The following is a 14,817-nucleotide window of genomic DNA, read 5'->3' as shown; positions in this document are numbered from 1 at the left end:
TTACCCTTTTTATTCAAATATAAGTTGTGATTATGAATAAGCACTAAACATGTCATAAAGGTAAGTTAAATATGAGCTGGTTCGCTCACACAGGGAAAATTCAAGCAAAAAAAAAAAGAAAAAAAGAATGCCTAAGTCAAAATAAGTGTATTGCTCTGGGGGCCATTTTTTTTCTCTTATAAGTTGGGCAGGGAGGGGGGAGTAAACATCTTTAATCCCAGAGTGCAAAGAAACAAAAACAAGCACCAGGAGATAAATTGGTCTCAAGGAACAGCTCTAGAATACAGTTCATTTAATATTACTCAAAAATATAAACAACTATCAATATAAATAGTGTCTAAGAATATAAACAGTTCCAAGCCTGGTGTTCTTTTTTTGTAAAATTATAGTGTTCAGGTTTGATAAATTCAATATTGACAGATAATGAGGGAGTCTTTTAGGCATTGCTCCGATGACTCTCATCACAATTGGTATAACAATGAATTTATTTTTCCATAAGCATTCAACTTTGATCTGTCAGTCCCAGTTTTTGTAAATTTTTCCCAATTGTTTTTTCCTCAATCCTACCGGTACCATCACTGTTATAGTGACATCAATGAACCAGACTTTCTTCTTTTCAATAACCATTTTATATCAACCATGTTATGAACAAGATGCATGCCTGTTTGGATCTTAAACTCCCCAAAATTTTAACCTGATCATTTTCCAAAACCTTCTCAATATAATGATCCCAGACATTTTTACTATAACTTCTGGCAAAAGCTTCCAATAAATAATTTACAACTCTGCCTGTAGTCACTTTGTAAAATTTTGCTGCAGCCATTGATCACCAGAAAGGCAATATTTTCACCTTCATGCAATTAGCTGACAAACCTTAAGCAGCTAAAATAAAGCCTTCAGTTTCTTTTTTTTAAATGCTTAACCATGTGGGTTTTTAAAATCTGCTTTTCTTCAGTATCCTTCAAGTATTGGCTATATATTGGCTTATGCTTCCAATTAACAAATTCATTTTCATTTTTTTTAAATATTCAGCTTTCACCTTTGTTGCCTTTCAAGAGCTTTCCTTGACTGACTTCTTTTAGCAAGGGTTCTTGGCTTTTCTTACAGCCAGTGACTGCCACATGTAGTAATGATTATTATTATGGTTGGTCCTATAGTTAACCAAATGCTTAGACTGGATTTGGCATTTTTATCCACCCCTGGATTCCTTCCCAGAATCCTAGAATAGGCAAATATTCTCTGATGTTGTTAAAGGTGGTATTGCCCAAGGTGGCTATTACTATTATTATTGTTGTTTGTAGTACTATTAGTTAAAGTACTATTTATTACATTCTTTTCATAAAATAAATATTTGAAACTCAATGAACAATATGAAATTTCATGAAGAGGTTGAGGAACTGAAGAGTTTGGGGTCTCTGACCTACAGTTGTCCATCCCCCCCACCCCAATGCAGTACTAATAAAATAAGCTGTTTTCAATTTTCAGACAAGGTAGGGAAGCTCTGATTAACTCTAGTAGGTACACACCCACACAAAATAAACCGTTTAGGAACTTGATCAATTCAGGGCTGTTGTAGGATACAGTTTATATCCCACACTGCTTTTGCCAAAATGTGCATGTATACCCCACCCTAGTAATTTCTGTACAGATGGTCCTCAACTTACGATCACAATTGAGTGCAAAATTTATGTTGTTATGTAAAACATTAGTTAAAGGAATTTTGCCCCATTTACAACTTTTCTTGCCACAGTTATTAAGTGAATGACTGTAATTTTGATCACAGGGATATTGCAATGGTTGTAAGTGTGAAAAATGGTCAAAAGTCACTTTTTTAATGCTGTTGTAACTTTGAAATGAATGGTTATAAGTTAAGGATAACCTGTACTTCTTTGTATGGATTAGCCCCTGTGATTCCAGGCCCACAAAGCAAAATAAAAGCATTTGAACTATTGCTGCTACCCTGATTTGTAAACCTCTATCTTTTGTTGAAAAGTAAAAGACAATTCAATCTACCCTTGATCTCTATGTGTGCCTTCATTTGGAAGTGAGTGCAGATAGTACCTAGTCAGAAAATCTAGATCCCTGAGGTTTTAAGAAAGAACTAAACAACCAAGTCATGAACATATGCAGCCAACTCCCAAAGGCTTGCAAGGCCAACAGAGCAAAATAAAAGCTGCTTACCACAGCTAAGTGTTCCTTGATTTTTTTTACTTCATCCTCCAAGTTGCTTGTGGCTGATTTCATGTTGCTCGTCTCATCCACTAAATCTTGTAACAGGGACATAGCCTACAAAAGGAAGAAAGTGAGAAAGTGAAAGGTGAATGTATTTACTCCTTTAGACAATTGATTAAGGATGGTCTCCAGTTTAGTCCTTGTCTTCCTCATGTTTCTGAGATCTGAAACCAAACAAACATACTATGGGAAATCAATGCTTTGATCTCACAAACTAACCTTATTTTAAAGCAATTGATAGGGGACTGGATGGAAGAATGCTTTTCCTCAGAGCTAAACTGCAGCAAAAGAAGGAAAGGAAATCAGGAAAATGCAGATTTTTATTCTTAAGGAAAAATGAATGCATTCTCAGGAGGAATCTAGGTCTCTCTATTGATCATTCTTTGGAAATTAATGTGTAGTTACTGAAGGTGTCAGAAAGTATTCCACCAAATGCTAGTTTTGAAGGAGAGGCCTCAGCTTCCACTCCATAATCAAAATCATTCTTAACCAAATAAGAAGAGAGAATATTCACGGCAGCAACATATTTGAATTAAATTCCCTGAGTTCCCTCTCAGTCAAAAGGGAATAAAAACACCAATAGGTTTCTCCCTTAGGGGAGAAAAGCATGTTCCAATTGCTGGAACAGGCCTTGTGGGGAGAACAAGGAAGCCACTGGCAGTTGAGACCAACAACATTCACTGAAGATGAACACTACCATACAATGTAATCTTCAAATAGCCTCATCACACATTCTTTAAAAAAAAAAAACAATCAGGAAATCTTGAGAATATTTTTGCAAGATTTAGAAGCCCAGCTTCTCTTTTGATATACTCAGGTTTAACCATTATAAGAAACCATTCATTGGAAGAGTATTTTGCTATGCATTCTGCTATCCTATAGATGCAAAAGCTCTACTAACAAAATGTTACTTTGGAAGGAAAAGGGATTTACTTAGTTGCTATCCCTACTTCATACAGAAGTCCATTTACTTGTTTATGATGGGAGAGCCACCCAGAGAGCTAATCACAGATACAGTAAATGCTTCCTAAGAGCAATTGTAGGTACTTTATTTGAAACATGCAGCAAGAGAACAGAGAGAAATATCACCCCTTTCTCCCCCTAAATACTGTAGTGTTTCTATAACAGCAAGATGATTTGAAGGAAAGTTGTTTCAGCCAAACTATCACACAGCACAATGGTATAGAGTATGTTGAAAGGTGTCAAAATGCCTTTCTTTCGAGGATTCGATTTTCCCACTGGGAGAGCTCCGGCGCAAGGATACGGACAACTGCTTGAAAGCTGGATCTTTTTATTTTTCAGGAAGGCGGAGAACAGCGAGAAGTCTGCGTTCCTGGGCTAGCTAGCTTCCCATGGTAAGTCCCTGGTTTTCTATACCCTTTTCTCCCTTTGTAAGTTGATTTTGTGTGAGTGTTTGTATTTGTGCCTAATGTTTCAAATCCTGTTTGAGTTTGTCTTTATTTCCGCCGGAGGGCAAACTCCGTGGGGTGGCCAGATTGTATTATTGGTTTTCTGTAATCTCTTTTAGCTTTAAGATAGTTTTTCATATTTGTTCTGTGGCAATCTCCTGTCTGTCCCTTTTGTAATTTATATTTTGTGTCTTTTGTCTGTTTGTTTTGCTTATTTGGTATGTCCTGTGCTTGTAAGGGTTTTCTAAATTATCTTTTGTTTCCTTTTCCTATTTGTCTAGTTTTCTTAATTACTTAGGCTTTTGTCTATAGGGATTCTTTAATATTTTTTATTTGATTTCTTTTCCTATGTAAGTTTGTTTTCTGGCTGACCTGATGTTCCCCTTGGGCTTTTCCTGTTTTTTGTGACACTACTGCCTTTGTGAAATTCCCTTTCCACAAGTATACCAGTCAAAGCAATGGGTTTGCACAGCAGGCTACCTAGTTTTCATTAGCAACTATGTTTCTCAAATGAGCCACCAAGATATGAATTAAAGTTTTAAAAACTAATTGCTTCATCATGTAAACCAGGAAAATAGAAAATAATAAGCCAACATATCTGGAGGTCTCAAGTTAAAGAGAAGAAATTCTGCTTTAGTCTACAGTAGAGATGAGTAACCTGTAGCCTATTTAGTTACACTATAACTATGATGTCTCATACAAGCCATGTGGGCTAGATCTTAAAAGTTCTGAGGAGTTTTTTTAAACACAGATATAGCATAGTTACTGATTGCCTATGTCCTTGGCTAAAAGAAATAACTACATCTCTATCTAGATCTAAAGGGGGATTGAAAGACCATACATCTTTTGAGATTTTTTTCTCATTTCAATGCATTCGTTACCTAGGAGTCTCTTAACAATCAAAGCACCAGGCATCTTATTAAGAAATCAAGTGTAGACATGCCTTCCCAGAACTTTGCTTGGTACCACTGGACATAACATTTGCCATTAATTCAGTGTTCACACAGAGAGGTTTTGCACTATTATGACCACCCAATTTGATATAGATATATATATCTGACTTTTTCTATATCTTTCCCCACAACATAGAACTTTTCAATGTACACCCAAAAGCCTTGTAAAGTGGAAACCAAGGTTCAGCTTGCAAGACTACTCGCTTCTTTGGGAATCAATTTCACTGAATAGAATTGGGATTAAGGATAATGAGGTTACTCAAGGTGAGTCCTCTCTTAAGTGCCATGTAAAGACTTTAATTTGCCTGTGCAATTACACATCAATTTCTTCTTCTGAACTGCATTAATATTAATGTTAATAATAATTAATTACTATTATTAAAATGGTAAAACAGCAAAAATAGTAAAATTATTGTTCTGTTAATTAATATTACAGTAGGGCCTTATTATACAGAAGATTTCTAATGGGAAGAATGATTCTTATATTCTAGAATGCAGCAGGAGATATTTCTGGACATCAGAAGGTAGAATCAACTAAGAATGGTTACTAATCTGTTTCATTTCCATATTCAGGGGAACCATAGGAGGTTTGTTAAGAAAGCAGAAAACAGCTGTATCTTCAGGAGATAAAAATTAGTAAAGGTAGTTCTTGTTTAGCGACAACAATTGGACTGGATACTCAGTCATTAAGAGAAGCAGTCAATGAGTAAAATTGCAACTGTGCTTATGATCTTACTTCAGCTTTGATTTGTAGATCTACAAAGGTCGTACACTTACTTTTTTAATCACTGCTGAAAGTGAATGGTCTATAATTGAAGCAGTTACTAAATGAGAATTACTTGTAAGGCTGTTTAGGAAGACTATGGTTTCTACAAATTAAAACCACTGCCACATTCTGCCTAATTGTAGGACTAGTCCTGCAAATGTCTCCCACTACTAGTGATATAAAATTCTACGATTTCAGCACCAAAAGAAATATGGTACTTTCTAAACAGCAAGAGGAGGAGCAACTTCCCTATCCATCTCATCTGGTTCATCAGGGCATACTGGCAGAAACAAATGGAAATTTCCTACAGATGGAATGCATTGCTACAACTCTGGTAGTGACCTGTTGCATGGCTTCTCTCTGTGGGGAGCCATTCTTGGAATAACTTCAGCTTGAGGTTAAACTATTTTTGATTCAGCAGTTCTAATTAAGAAAAAAAGATGAATAGGGAGGATACGGGTGAACAGACATTACTGGCATACTCCCAGGTTTATATCTGTCAGAGTTATTCTTTAATTGTAATAGATACCTGCCTGCCTGATCTGAATCCCTTAGATTCTCAGTTCTCTGGCAGAGCAATTACATTCAGCTAGATAAGTAGTTATGCAAGAAACAACAAAGTTAAAAGTTAACACAATCTGTTTTTCAGAGATATGAATTTATTTATCATGCTTCTTCCAATATAATTCATATTTTGAGAAAATATGTTACCTTTATTTTTTTGGTACCTTCAAGCCAGTGTTGTTTCTTTCTTTTGTATACAGCCCAGAGTCACATTATCTTAAGTTGGGCAGTCACATAAATGCTTTAAATGGCACAAGGTTGACTGGCTCAAGGTTTATTCAGCCTTCCATCCTTCGGAGGGCAGCAAAATGAGTACCAGATTGTTGGTTGCAATATGCTGAATTTGTAAACTGCTTAGAGAGGGTTGTAAAGCACTATGAAGTGGTATATAAATCTAAATGCTAGTGCTATTGCTAACTGAAGGAAAGAAGGATGTTTCACATATCTAGTGAAGAGGACAAAAGTCCACATAAACTTATTCCATAATAAATTGATCAGCTTTTAAGGCACAAAAAGGTGTCAAATTAGTTTTGATTAGCATGGGGGTGGACTCCCTTCCTTACTGCTTTTTTTTTGCATGTAAACTTTTTTTTTAAAAAAAATAGGACTATTGTTGTGTTAAATGAATTTTGACTTATTTATAAGTCTGTATAACTGATATACAGTTCCAATAATTCTTATCCAGGATAACTAATGGCCATATTGAGTCTGGAAGGACAGGTATTATAATCCATCATATCTAGAGGGCACTGGACTAGCAAAGATTGGGATGATCAGATCATATGCAAAAGAAAAATGAAATAATGTTTTTTCTTATAAACCAGAAAAATCTGTATGTCAAGATCAGTGTTTTTTGCTACCTGAATGCTACCAATTATCTAATTTTAAATAACCCTGTATCTAGAGAAACTGGTAACAAAGAACCACATGTAAAATTCATTCCAAAGAATGATATAATAAAACTGGGTAAACAATCTTTTTCTTGATTAGTCAATTAAGCTATGTTATCCTTTTACTTGATTCTCAGTGGATGGTCACCATTATAGTCTTCCTCTTGGATTTCTCCAAATCAGCTCAAAACAATCATAAGCAAGCTCCATCATACAGTCTTTGAAATTTCCACTTACATGTTTTTTTCTCATTCTTGCAACTGCCACATCAAGATAGCCATTATTTTGTTTAAAAAAAATATTGAGATAATGATATACAAAAAAGAAAAATAAGTAAGAGAAACAAAAGATCAACTACTGAATATAGAGAAAAGAATTATGAAAAAACTTGCTATAAATTCTCCCACTCCATCCAATCTGTTTTTCCAAACAAGACTACACTTTGGTATCTATACTTTACACTGAATGTTGAAATTTATTGCTTGTTTCTATTTAGTAGTCTAAATTTGCCTTGTTGGGTTTTTACTGTGTATGTAAAGGAGACATTCCTGCTTGAATATTATCTAATTTTAATCTCCCAAATATTGTTGGCAAGAATACCCTTTACCAATGTTATGACAAGATATTGTGTTGTGCCATTATTGTGTCAAGTTCATTCTTGCAGATGTCTATATCTTATTAAAAACCATTACTGTTTTCATTTACAAAGAGGATGCTGGTATAAAAGCATTAGCCCAGCCAATATCTATAAACTCAACTTTTCCCAATTTCTTGCCTCATGGCTCTGGTTCTTTCCTTTTTAGTTCCAAAAGAATGTCATTCGGGGAGGTGGGGTTCTTAGTTTCATACTGTTTTTATTTTTTTCCAACAAATGGAAAACCTCAGCCTATTGCACACCAGAAAACATACACTGGCTTTACAAACTAAAGTTACTAGTATATTCTTAATTCAAAAAACAGCTACAGTGTGTATGAAGCAAACATCCAACCCAAATGGAAGTGATATTAGAAATTTGGAACCAGAGAGCATGATCTGATAGCACAACATTTTTGTTGTGGTTCATTTATCTCACAATACATGCAGATTATGTGGTTCTGGAATGTTCCAGTGGGATAATCACAATGTGCTTTGAAATACAGTAAAGTGTATTATTAAAGAAAGACATTATGCACCCTTTACAATTAAGGTCCCAATGCAAATTGTCAGCTATGATTTAAAAAATTTATATATGTATTTGTTTGGGAGTCCATATAAGGCTCCATTTTGCTAACATTTTAATTACTAGACTGAAAGTTGACCTACCTGGTTGATTCCGTTCTCACTGGCTTCAATCTTTTTCTGCATCTGCATCATTTGCCACATGTCAGATACAGCTGTGCCGGATCCACTTTGGGTCTTCTCTAGCAGTTCAATCCCCGAAGGAAGTTTCTCCAGTCCAGCAATCTGCTTTTCAACCCCTATGAGGTCTTTCCCCATTCTTTTCACTTTATCCTGCACTCCTTGAGTTTGATCTTGCACTCCTTGGACTTCATCTTGTATTCCATGAATTTGATTTTGCACCCCACTGACTTGATGTTCTACTTCTTGGACTTGACCTAATACCCCCTGGACCTGGCCTTCTATCCCTTTAATCTGACCTTTCACACCACGGAGATTGGTATCCATCAGCTTTAGTTTCTTTTCCAAGTCAGCAAACCGAGAATCCGGCTCCTCTCTCAAAGTGCCTCCCTTGTCCTCCTTCTCTTTTGGTAATGCCTCTTGGCCCAATAAATCACTAGGTTCTGTCTCAGTTGTAGCAGAAAGCAAGGCCATCTCTGGCTTGGTTGGAGGACCTCTGTCCATCTTTACATCTGCTTTGATATCTTGAATGTTGAGGTAGCTGATGACAGCATGGAGGAGAGCATGGAGGGCATTGAAATTGATAATGCCAATCTCCGGGGTCCCTATGGAGAGATCTGCCAATTCATATAATGTGACTTTGATAGACATTTTGGTAACGAATTCTAAGTGGGACAATTGCTTGAAAAATTCTTTAAAAAATAAATATATAAAATCTGTTTTCCAATGTAACTATATACATCTGTTGCTCATATACTGACTCTTAGAAAATATAACCTTCTGGTTAGGAAAGCACTTCTACCACTAATGGATCTTTCTCCTTCACAAGACTGATTCTTTTTCTGCGGCAAAACAAAAAGAGCAAATTCGCATCCTAAAAAAGCAGCCTAGGACTATTATTACTATGCTTTCTTCTCTAATATTCTTAAGACTATTCTGTTCTTTCACGAACGGGATCCGATTTACGGAACCCTTCCGTACACCCGCTAGTTAAAGCCGGGATAGAAGAGGGCGTCTCTCGCTCCTCCTAGCGACCCGAATCTTCTCCGCCTCACAATCCAGCCCTGTGTCAGTTCTCACATTCCATTGGTGGCGTAACAAAACCTTCCGGCTCGGGGATTCGCCGTCGTCCCTGCCCATGTGCTTTTGTTTACTCCATTGCCTCTGCCGATTGAATGCAGTTCGGGCGTTCGTGGTTGCTAGGCGACTCGGGACGGTTACGCGTACGTTTACGGCCGCGAGCCGCACGAAGAAGGGTCCGATGGAGAATTTGAAATGTTAATACGAAGCGTTTACTTCACGTTTAGTTTTCCCTGTCACAGCAGCCGTCGTTTCCGAGAAAAAAGATTCCTCTGAGATTAAAGGCGGACACCGTCGCTCACAGTTATACATACAAATATGAAGAATATATCTCATGTACATACAATCAAAAGACTTTATTTTCCCCGTCAGAGTGATGTTAAAATACTGTAGAAGCAGCGGGTCCCAACCTCTGAGCAGTTTTTTCAACTGGGCTGGGGAAACGGCTGTCGAGCGAAAGCGCGCATCCTCACTCGCACGAGCAGCGGGCGAGCACGCGCGCGCGTTTCACTTGCATGAGCGGCAGGCGCGCGGGCATCGCTGCTCGTGCAAATGGAGCTGTGCGCCCGCTTGCCAGCCGCTCGCGCGGAACCATCCCTTTTGCCCCTCCGCCGCCGGTCCGGAAAGCTTGGGGTGGGGTGGGGGACTCTGTTCTAGCAGACAAAAACCAAGTGGATGAAATCTGGTGAGTGATAAGTATTTTTAGTATTTTAGTATTTATTTGATTTGTCAATCGCTTACAAGAGAATAGGTATAAGTATATACATAGTTATGAATACATGAAATGGGTACATATAAGAAAAATAAAAAGAAACAATAGGACAGGGACGGTAGGCACGTTGGTGCGCTTATGCACACCCCCTACAGACCTCTTAGGAAAGGGATGAGGTAAATAGTAGACAGTCTAAGGTTAAAGTTTTTGGGGTTTGGGGACGAAACCACAGAGTCAGGTAGAGTATTCCAGACATTGACTACTCTGCTGCTGAAGTCGTATTTCCTGCAATCGAGTTTAGTGCGGTTAACCTTGAGTTTGTATCTATTGTTTGCTCTTGTGTTGTTATGGTTGAAGCTGAAGTATTCATTGACAGGTAGGAAATTGCAATGTTTGATTTTATATACCATACTTAGATCAGACCGAAGACGGCGTAATTCAAGGTTTTGTAGGTCTAGAATTTCGAGTCTGGTGGCATAAGGTATTCTGCAATGAGTAGAGGAGTGGAGAACTCTTCTTGTGAAATATTTCTGAACTTTTTCAATCAGATACATGCTATGGGTTCCAGACTGATCAGCTGTATTCAAGTATAGGTCTAGCAAATGTTTTGTATGCTCTAGTTCGTAGTATGATATTACCAGAGAAGAAGCTACGTAGGATTAGATTAACAACTCTTAATGCCTTTTTGGCTATGTAGTTACAGTGGGCTCTAGCACTTAGATCATTAGAGATGAGTACTCCAAGGTCCTTGACAAAGTTTGGATCATGAACAAGGTCTTGACTATTTAGTTTGTATTTTATTTTCTGATATTTTTTTCTGCCAATATGTAAGGCAGAGCATTTATTTGTTGAGATTTGAAGTTGCCATTTGATTGACCATTCTGATACTTTTTGGAGGGTAGTAGTATTGTCTGTGGTGTTGAATAGCTTTACATCATCAGTGAAGAGAACGCAGCTGCTCTTAATATAATCACAGAGGTTATTTATGTAGAGTGTGAAGAGAATTGGTCCTAGAACACTGCCTTGGGGGACACCACTATTGACAGGTACAGAATTTGATAGGACACTCCCAATTTTGACCATTTGTTGTCTGTTTGACAGGAATGCTTCTATCCAGTTATGTAGGTGTCCAGAGATACCATAAGATTTTAGTTTTAGTGGTAGTTTGTCATGTACCACTGAATCAAAGGCTTTACAGAAGCCTATGTAGATTGCATCTATTGCTTTGCCCTGATTGAGTTGTGTAGTCCATATATTTTTGCAGTGTAAGAGTTGCAGATTACAGGATAGTTTTTTTCTGAAATCAAATTGTTTATTAGAGAGTAGGTTGTTTGTTTCTAAGTGGAGGATGATGGATTGGTTAATAATTGATTCCATGACTTTACAGGTGACGAAGCATAAGGAGATTGGTCTGTTAATTTTTAACTAGGCTGGGGTCTCCCTTTTTGAAGATGGGGATGACCGTGGCTTGTGACCATAGTTTTGGCAAGGAGCTGGTCCTGAAAGATTTTTCAAAGATTGCTTTGACGGTGCAGTCTTTGCTAGGCTTGGCCTTCCTTCTAAATCAGGGGTTCCCAATTCCCCCACCCTGCACCGCGCAAGTGGGTGAGCGCATGCGCTCAGCTTCATTTGCGCCAGTGGCGGGCACTCATGCGTATGCATGAAGCTCCGTTTTGGGGACCGCTGCTGTGGTGGTCAGTGATGCTAAGGCTAAGTCAACCAAAGTTATTTTATAGCCTCATCCCGCCAACTGCCGAAGGAATATCCCTAGTAATGATTTGCTATGATGCTGTCTTTGTCTGATCCTCAGCCCCTAGCTGAGACAGTCTAGTTTTCTTTCACTTCTTCTCCTTCTCTCCTCTTCTCCCCGCTCCTTTTCTTCTTGAATTTTTTTTATCCTGGGCCAGACATTCCTGTTCTTCACGTTGTAAAATTACATTTTTTGACTGTGACAATATATTGAATAAAGAAGATACTTGTTATATTTTATTAAATGTAAATGGAATATATTCACCTTTAGTCCTTATTTGGGCAGATTTACTACTTGAGCAGATTTACTACATACCTCTTTAAAGTCAAGGAGTAATTGTAAAGGGTCAACTGCTGGAGGCAGGATGAAAGAATACGTATTACTGGGCTCAGAAAGTGTCCCTTCAATTTGCGGGTATGAATGCATGTCTTCACTTTGAAAATATAGATTATAACCTTATATCTAATCAACTTTGCCTAGTTATGAATATATTTTAAAATTACATGGTTCAGGTAACTGAGAGCAGCTGTAAAGCTCCGTTTCCTTACCAAATCTTCAATTATGTCCCTCATTTTACCTCACTCTCATAACATTCTAGGCATTGAGTGCTTTGGTTAAAAAGTAATATGTGGTGCTAATACAGTCATTGTATTTTGTAAACAATGGTTTATGATTTAATCTGTTGTGTGAATCTAGCTAAATGAAGCTTTGTTTTATATATGAACCATAATTCTTTTCATTCAGACATTTTGAGAGCCAAATGCAGAGGGCAAAAGGGATAGTTCTTCTGTCAGCTGTATATACAAGGAAGAATTTCAGAAACCAACATTCAGCAAACTGCAATGAGAAAAGTTGTCATATAAGGAATAAGAGTCCCATTAGCCTTTGTATCATGTCACTTACACCAGATCATTGGAGGCTGATTTGAAATTTGTGGCTATTAAAAGCTCTCGTATACTTTAAATCAAATTCAGTACAAATGCTAGAAGCTGGAATTTATTCTGAAAATAAAATTTAAAACATGGACATTAACATTTCCAATTTGCTTTTGAAAATTAATTTATAGCTGCAAAATCAAGGAGCTACTTTAAACCCTACTCCAGCTAGTCTAATAGTCAATAAGTTAAAGACATTGCCAAACTGACTGGATGTCTTTGGCTTATTTATCAGCAGGATACATTACAGCAGCAGATCTGAGATGTTTTATCTCAGGATCCCTTTACATTCTTAAAAATGATTGAGGACCCCAAAGAGCTTTGATTTGTGTGGGTTATGTCTATTTAAAATTTACTTTATTAAAAATTAAAATTTTAAAATACCGTATTTGCCGGCGTATAAGATGACTTTTTTGCCCTGAAAAAGATGCCTCCAATTGGGGGGGGTCGTCTTATATGCCGGGTCGCCTTATACGCCGGCAAATAGTAATTGGGAAGCACTGCGGCTGCCCGCGGCTGAGGCACTTTGCGCACCGTGGAAGCGAATCCCGTGAAGCCAAAGGAGCAGCCAGCCTTCTCCCAGCTCCCAAGGAAACGAGGCTCGCACCGCCCGAGCTCCGCTGAGGTATCCGGCTGGGGCTGTCAGGAGTTGTTACCGCTGGCGCGGCTCGCGCGCTCCAGTCCGCGTTGCCTCGGGAAGGGAAAGGCAAAACCAGGAGCCGCTGCTGCCATTGCAAAGTGCCGCGCGTTCTTCCTTTTGCCTTTCCCTTCCCGAGGCAACGCGGGACTGGAGCCGCGCGGAGCCGCGCCAGCGGTAACAACTCCTGACAGCCCCAGCCGGATACCTCAGCGGAGCCCGGGTGGTGCAAGCCTCGTTTCCTTGGGAGCTGGGAGAAGGCTGGCTGCTCCTTTCAGCTTCACGGGATTCGTTTCCACGGTAGACAAAAGTGCCTCAAAAAAAAAAAAAAAAGTGCAAAAGTGGAAGGCGTGCGGAAGAGGGGGCAAGTATATAACAAACTATATTTTGAGTGGAAATGTTGGGGGGTCGTCTTATACGCCGGGTCGTCTTATACGCCGGCATATACGGTATTTGACTTTGCAGATCCCCTGAAAGTCAGGGAGTCCCAGGAGTCTCCAGACACCACTTTTGAGAATTACTGCTGTAATGTATCAGTATGGACAATAAGCCAACCACATATGGTCAATCAGAGTGAAGTCTTAGCTTTTTACTCTGCTTTTTAAGAGCAGCCACCAAATTTAGCAGTAAAAATCTCTCTATCATTAATCTTTAAAGTATTATTCACCATCACTTGGAGACTCCAATAGATTCATTTTTGGATAAATATGCCTGGGCTCAAGCTTTTTTTTTTCCCCTTTGGGGGAAAAAACAGGAGAACATTGCAAGAATTAGGTGTGGTATTCACTGTACGTTGAATAATTCAACACAACACTGAATCAATTTGGAAGAACTTTATTGATCATATAACTGTTCTATAATTGTATAGAGTTTGTACCTATGTAAGGTCAGCATCTTGATGCTGGAAAAGAAACATTAGATTTTGTGAAGTTTTTCTAACCTATAATTGGATATCTTCGTAATAAGATGTGAAAGAGTAGCAACTGTCTTCTGTACTTCCCATTGAAGCCAGGCATACTCTCATACCACAGGACAGATACTTTACTACTTGGCAGACATATGCTAGTATCTACTTCTGTTTTAATAACAGTGATTATATTATTATTGTGTCACTGTTCATGCTACTATTCATTAGTTTTGGTTTTTTTCTCCTATGTTCGCTGCCTGGAGTCATGATTGCAAGATGGGTATCTATACATATTGATGTAATAAATACATAAATTCATGCTAAATATTTGTTTCTTAATGAGAAGGAAGTCCCTGCTGAATTCCGAGAGTATAATGGATGATCAAGAGGATTTCTTTGCCATATTTGCTACTCGTGTTAATCAAAACAGCACTTCTAGCCTGATTGACTGTGAGGGAGATGAAGCCATTTGCCATGTCAAACAAACAAGGTATTTAAATGGACGCTGCCCAGCCACTGTGATTGATGCTCTTGGAGCTGAGAAGCAGTAAGACCAGAATGGAACATATAGTTCTGTATATTTTCAGGAATGTAGACATCTGTAAGACATTTTTTTTCTGAAACAAGTTGAAGATCCTATGACC

The 14,817-nt window shown here is 38.2% G+C and overlaps 1 protein-coding gene across 1 annotated transcript in view; it reads right to left on the bottom strand.

The window, feature by feature from the left end:
• The window catches only part of QRICH2 (glutamine rich 2), a 64,454-nt gene extending 55,330 nt beyond the window's left edge, over window positions 1–9,124 (bottom strand). The window contains 2 exon segments of the mRNA XM_087954186.1: window positions 2,182–2,286; window positions 8,117–9,124. Of these exon segments, the coding sequence (XP_087810312.1) occupies window positions 2,182–2,286; window positions 8,117–8,803 (792 nt within the window). The 5' untranslated portion in view covers window positions 8,804–9,124.
• Window positions 9,125–14,817: the final 5,693 nt, after the last annotated feature.

The sequence above is a fragment of the Notechis scutatus genome, chromosome 2 (genome assembly GCF_049901735.1).
Source record: "Notechis scutatus isolate UNSWTSFEM ecotype Mainland chromosome 2, rNotScu1.2, whole genome shotgun sequence".
In the NCBI taxonomy this organism is placed as follows: Eukaryota; Metazoa; Chordata; class Lepidosauria; order Squamata; family Elapidae; genus Notechis; species Notechis scutatus.
This window is presented reverse-complemented; position numbering and strand designations above follow the sequence as displayed.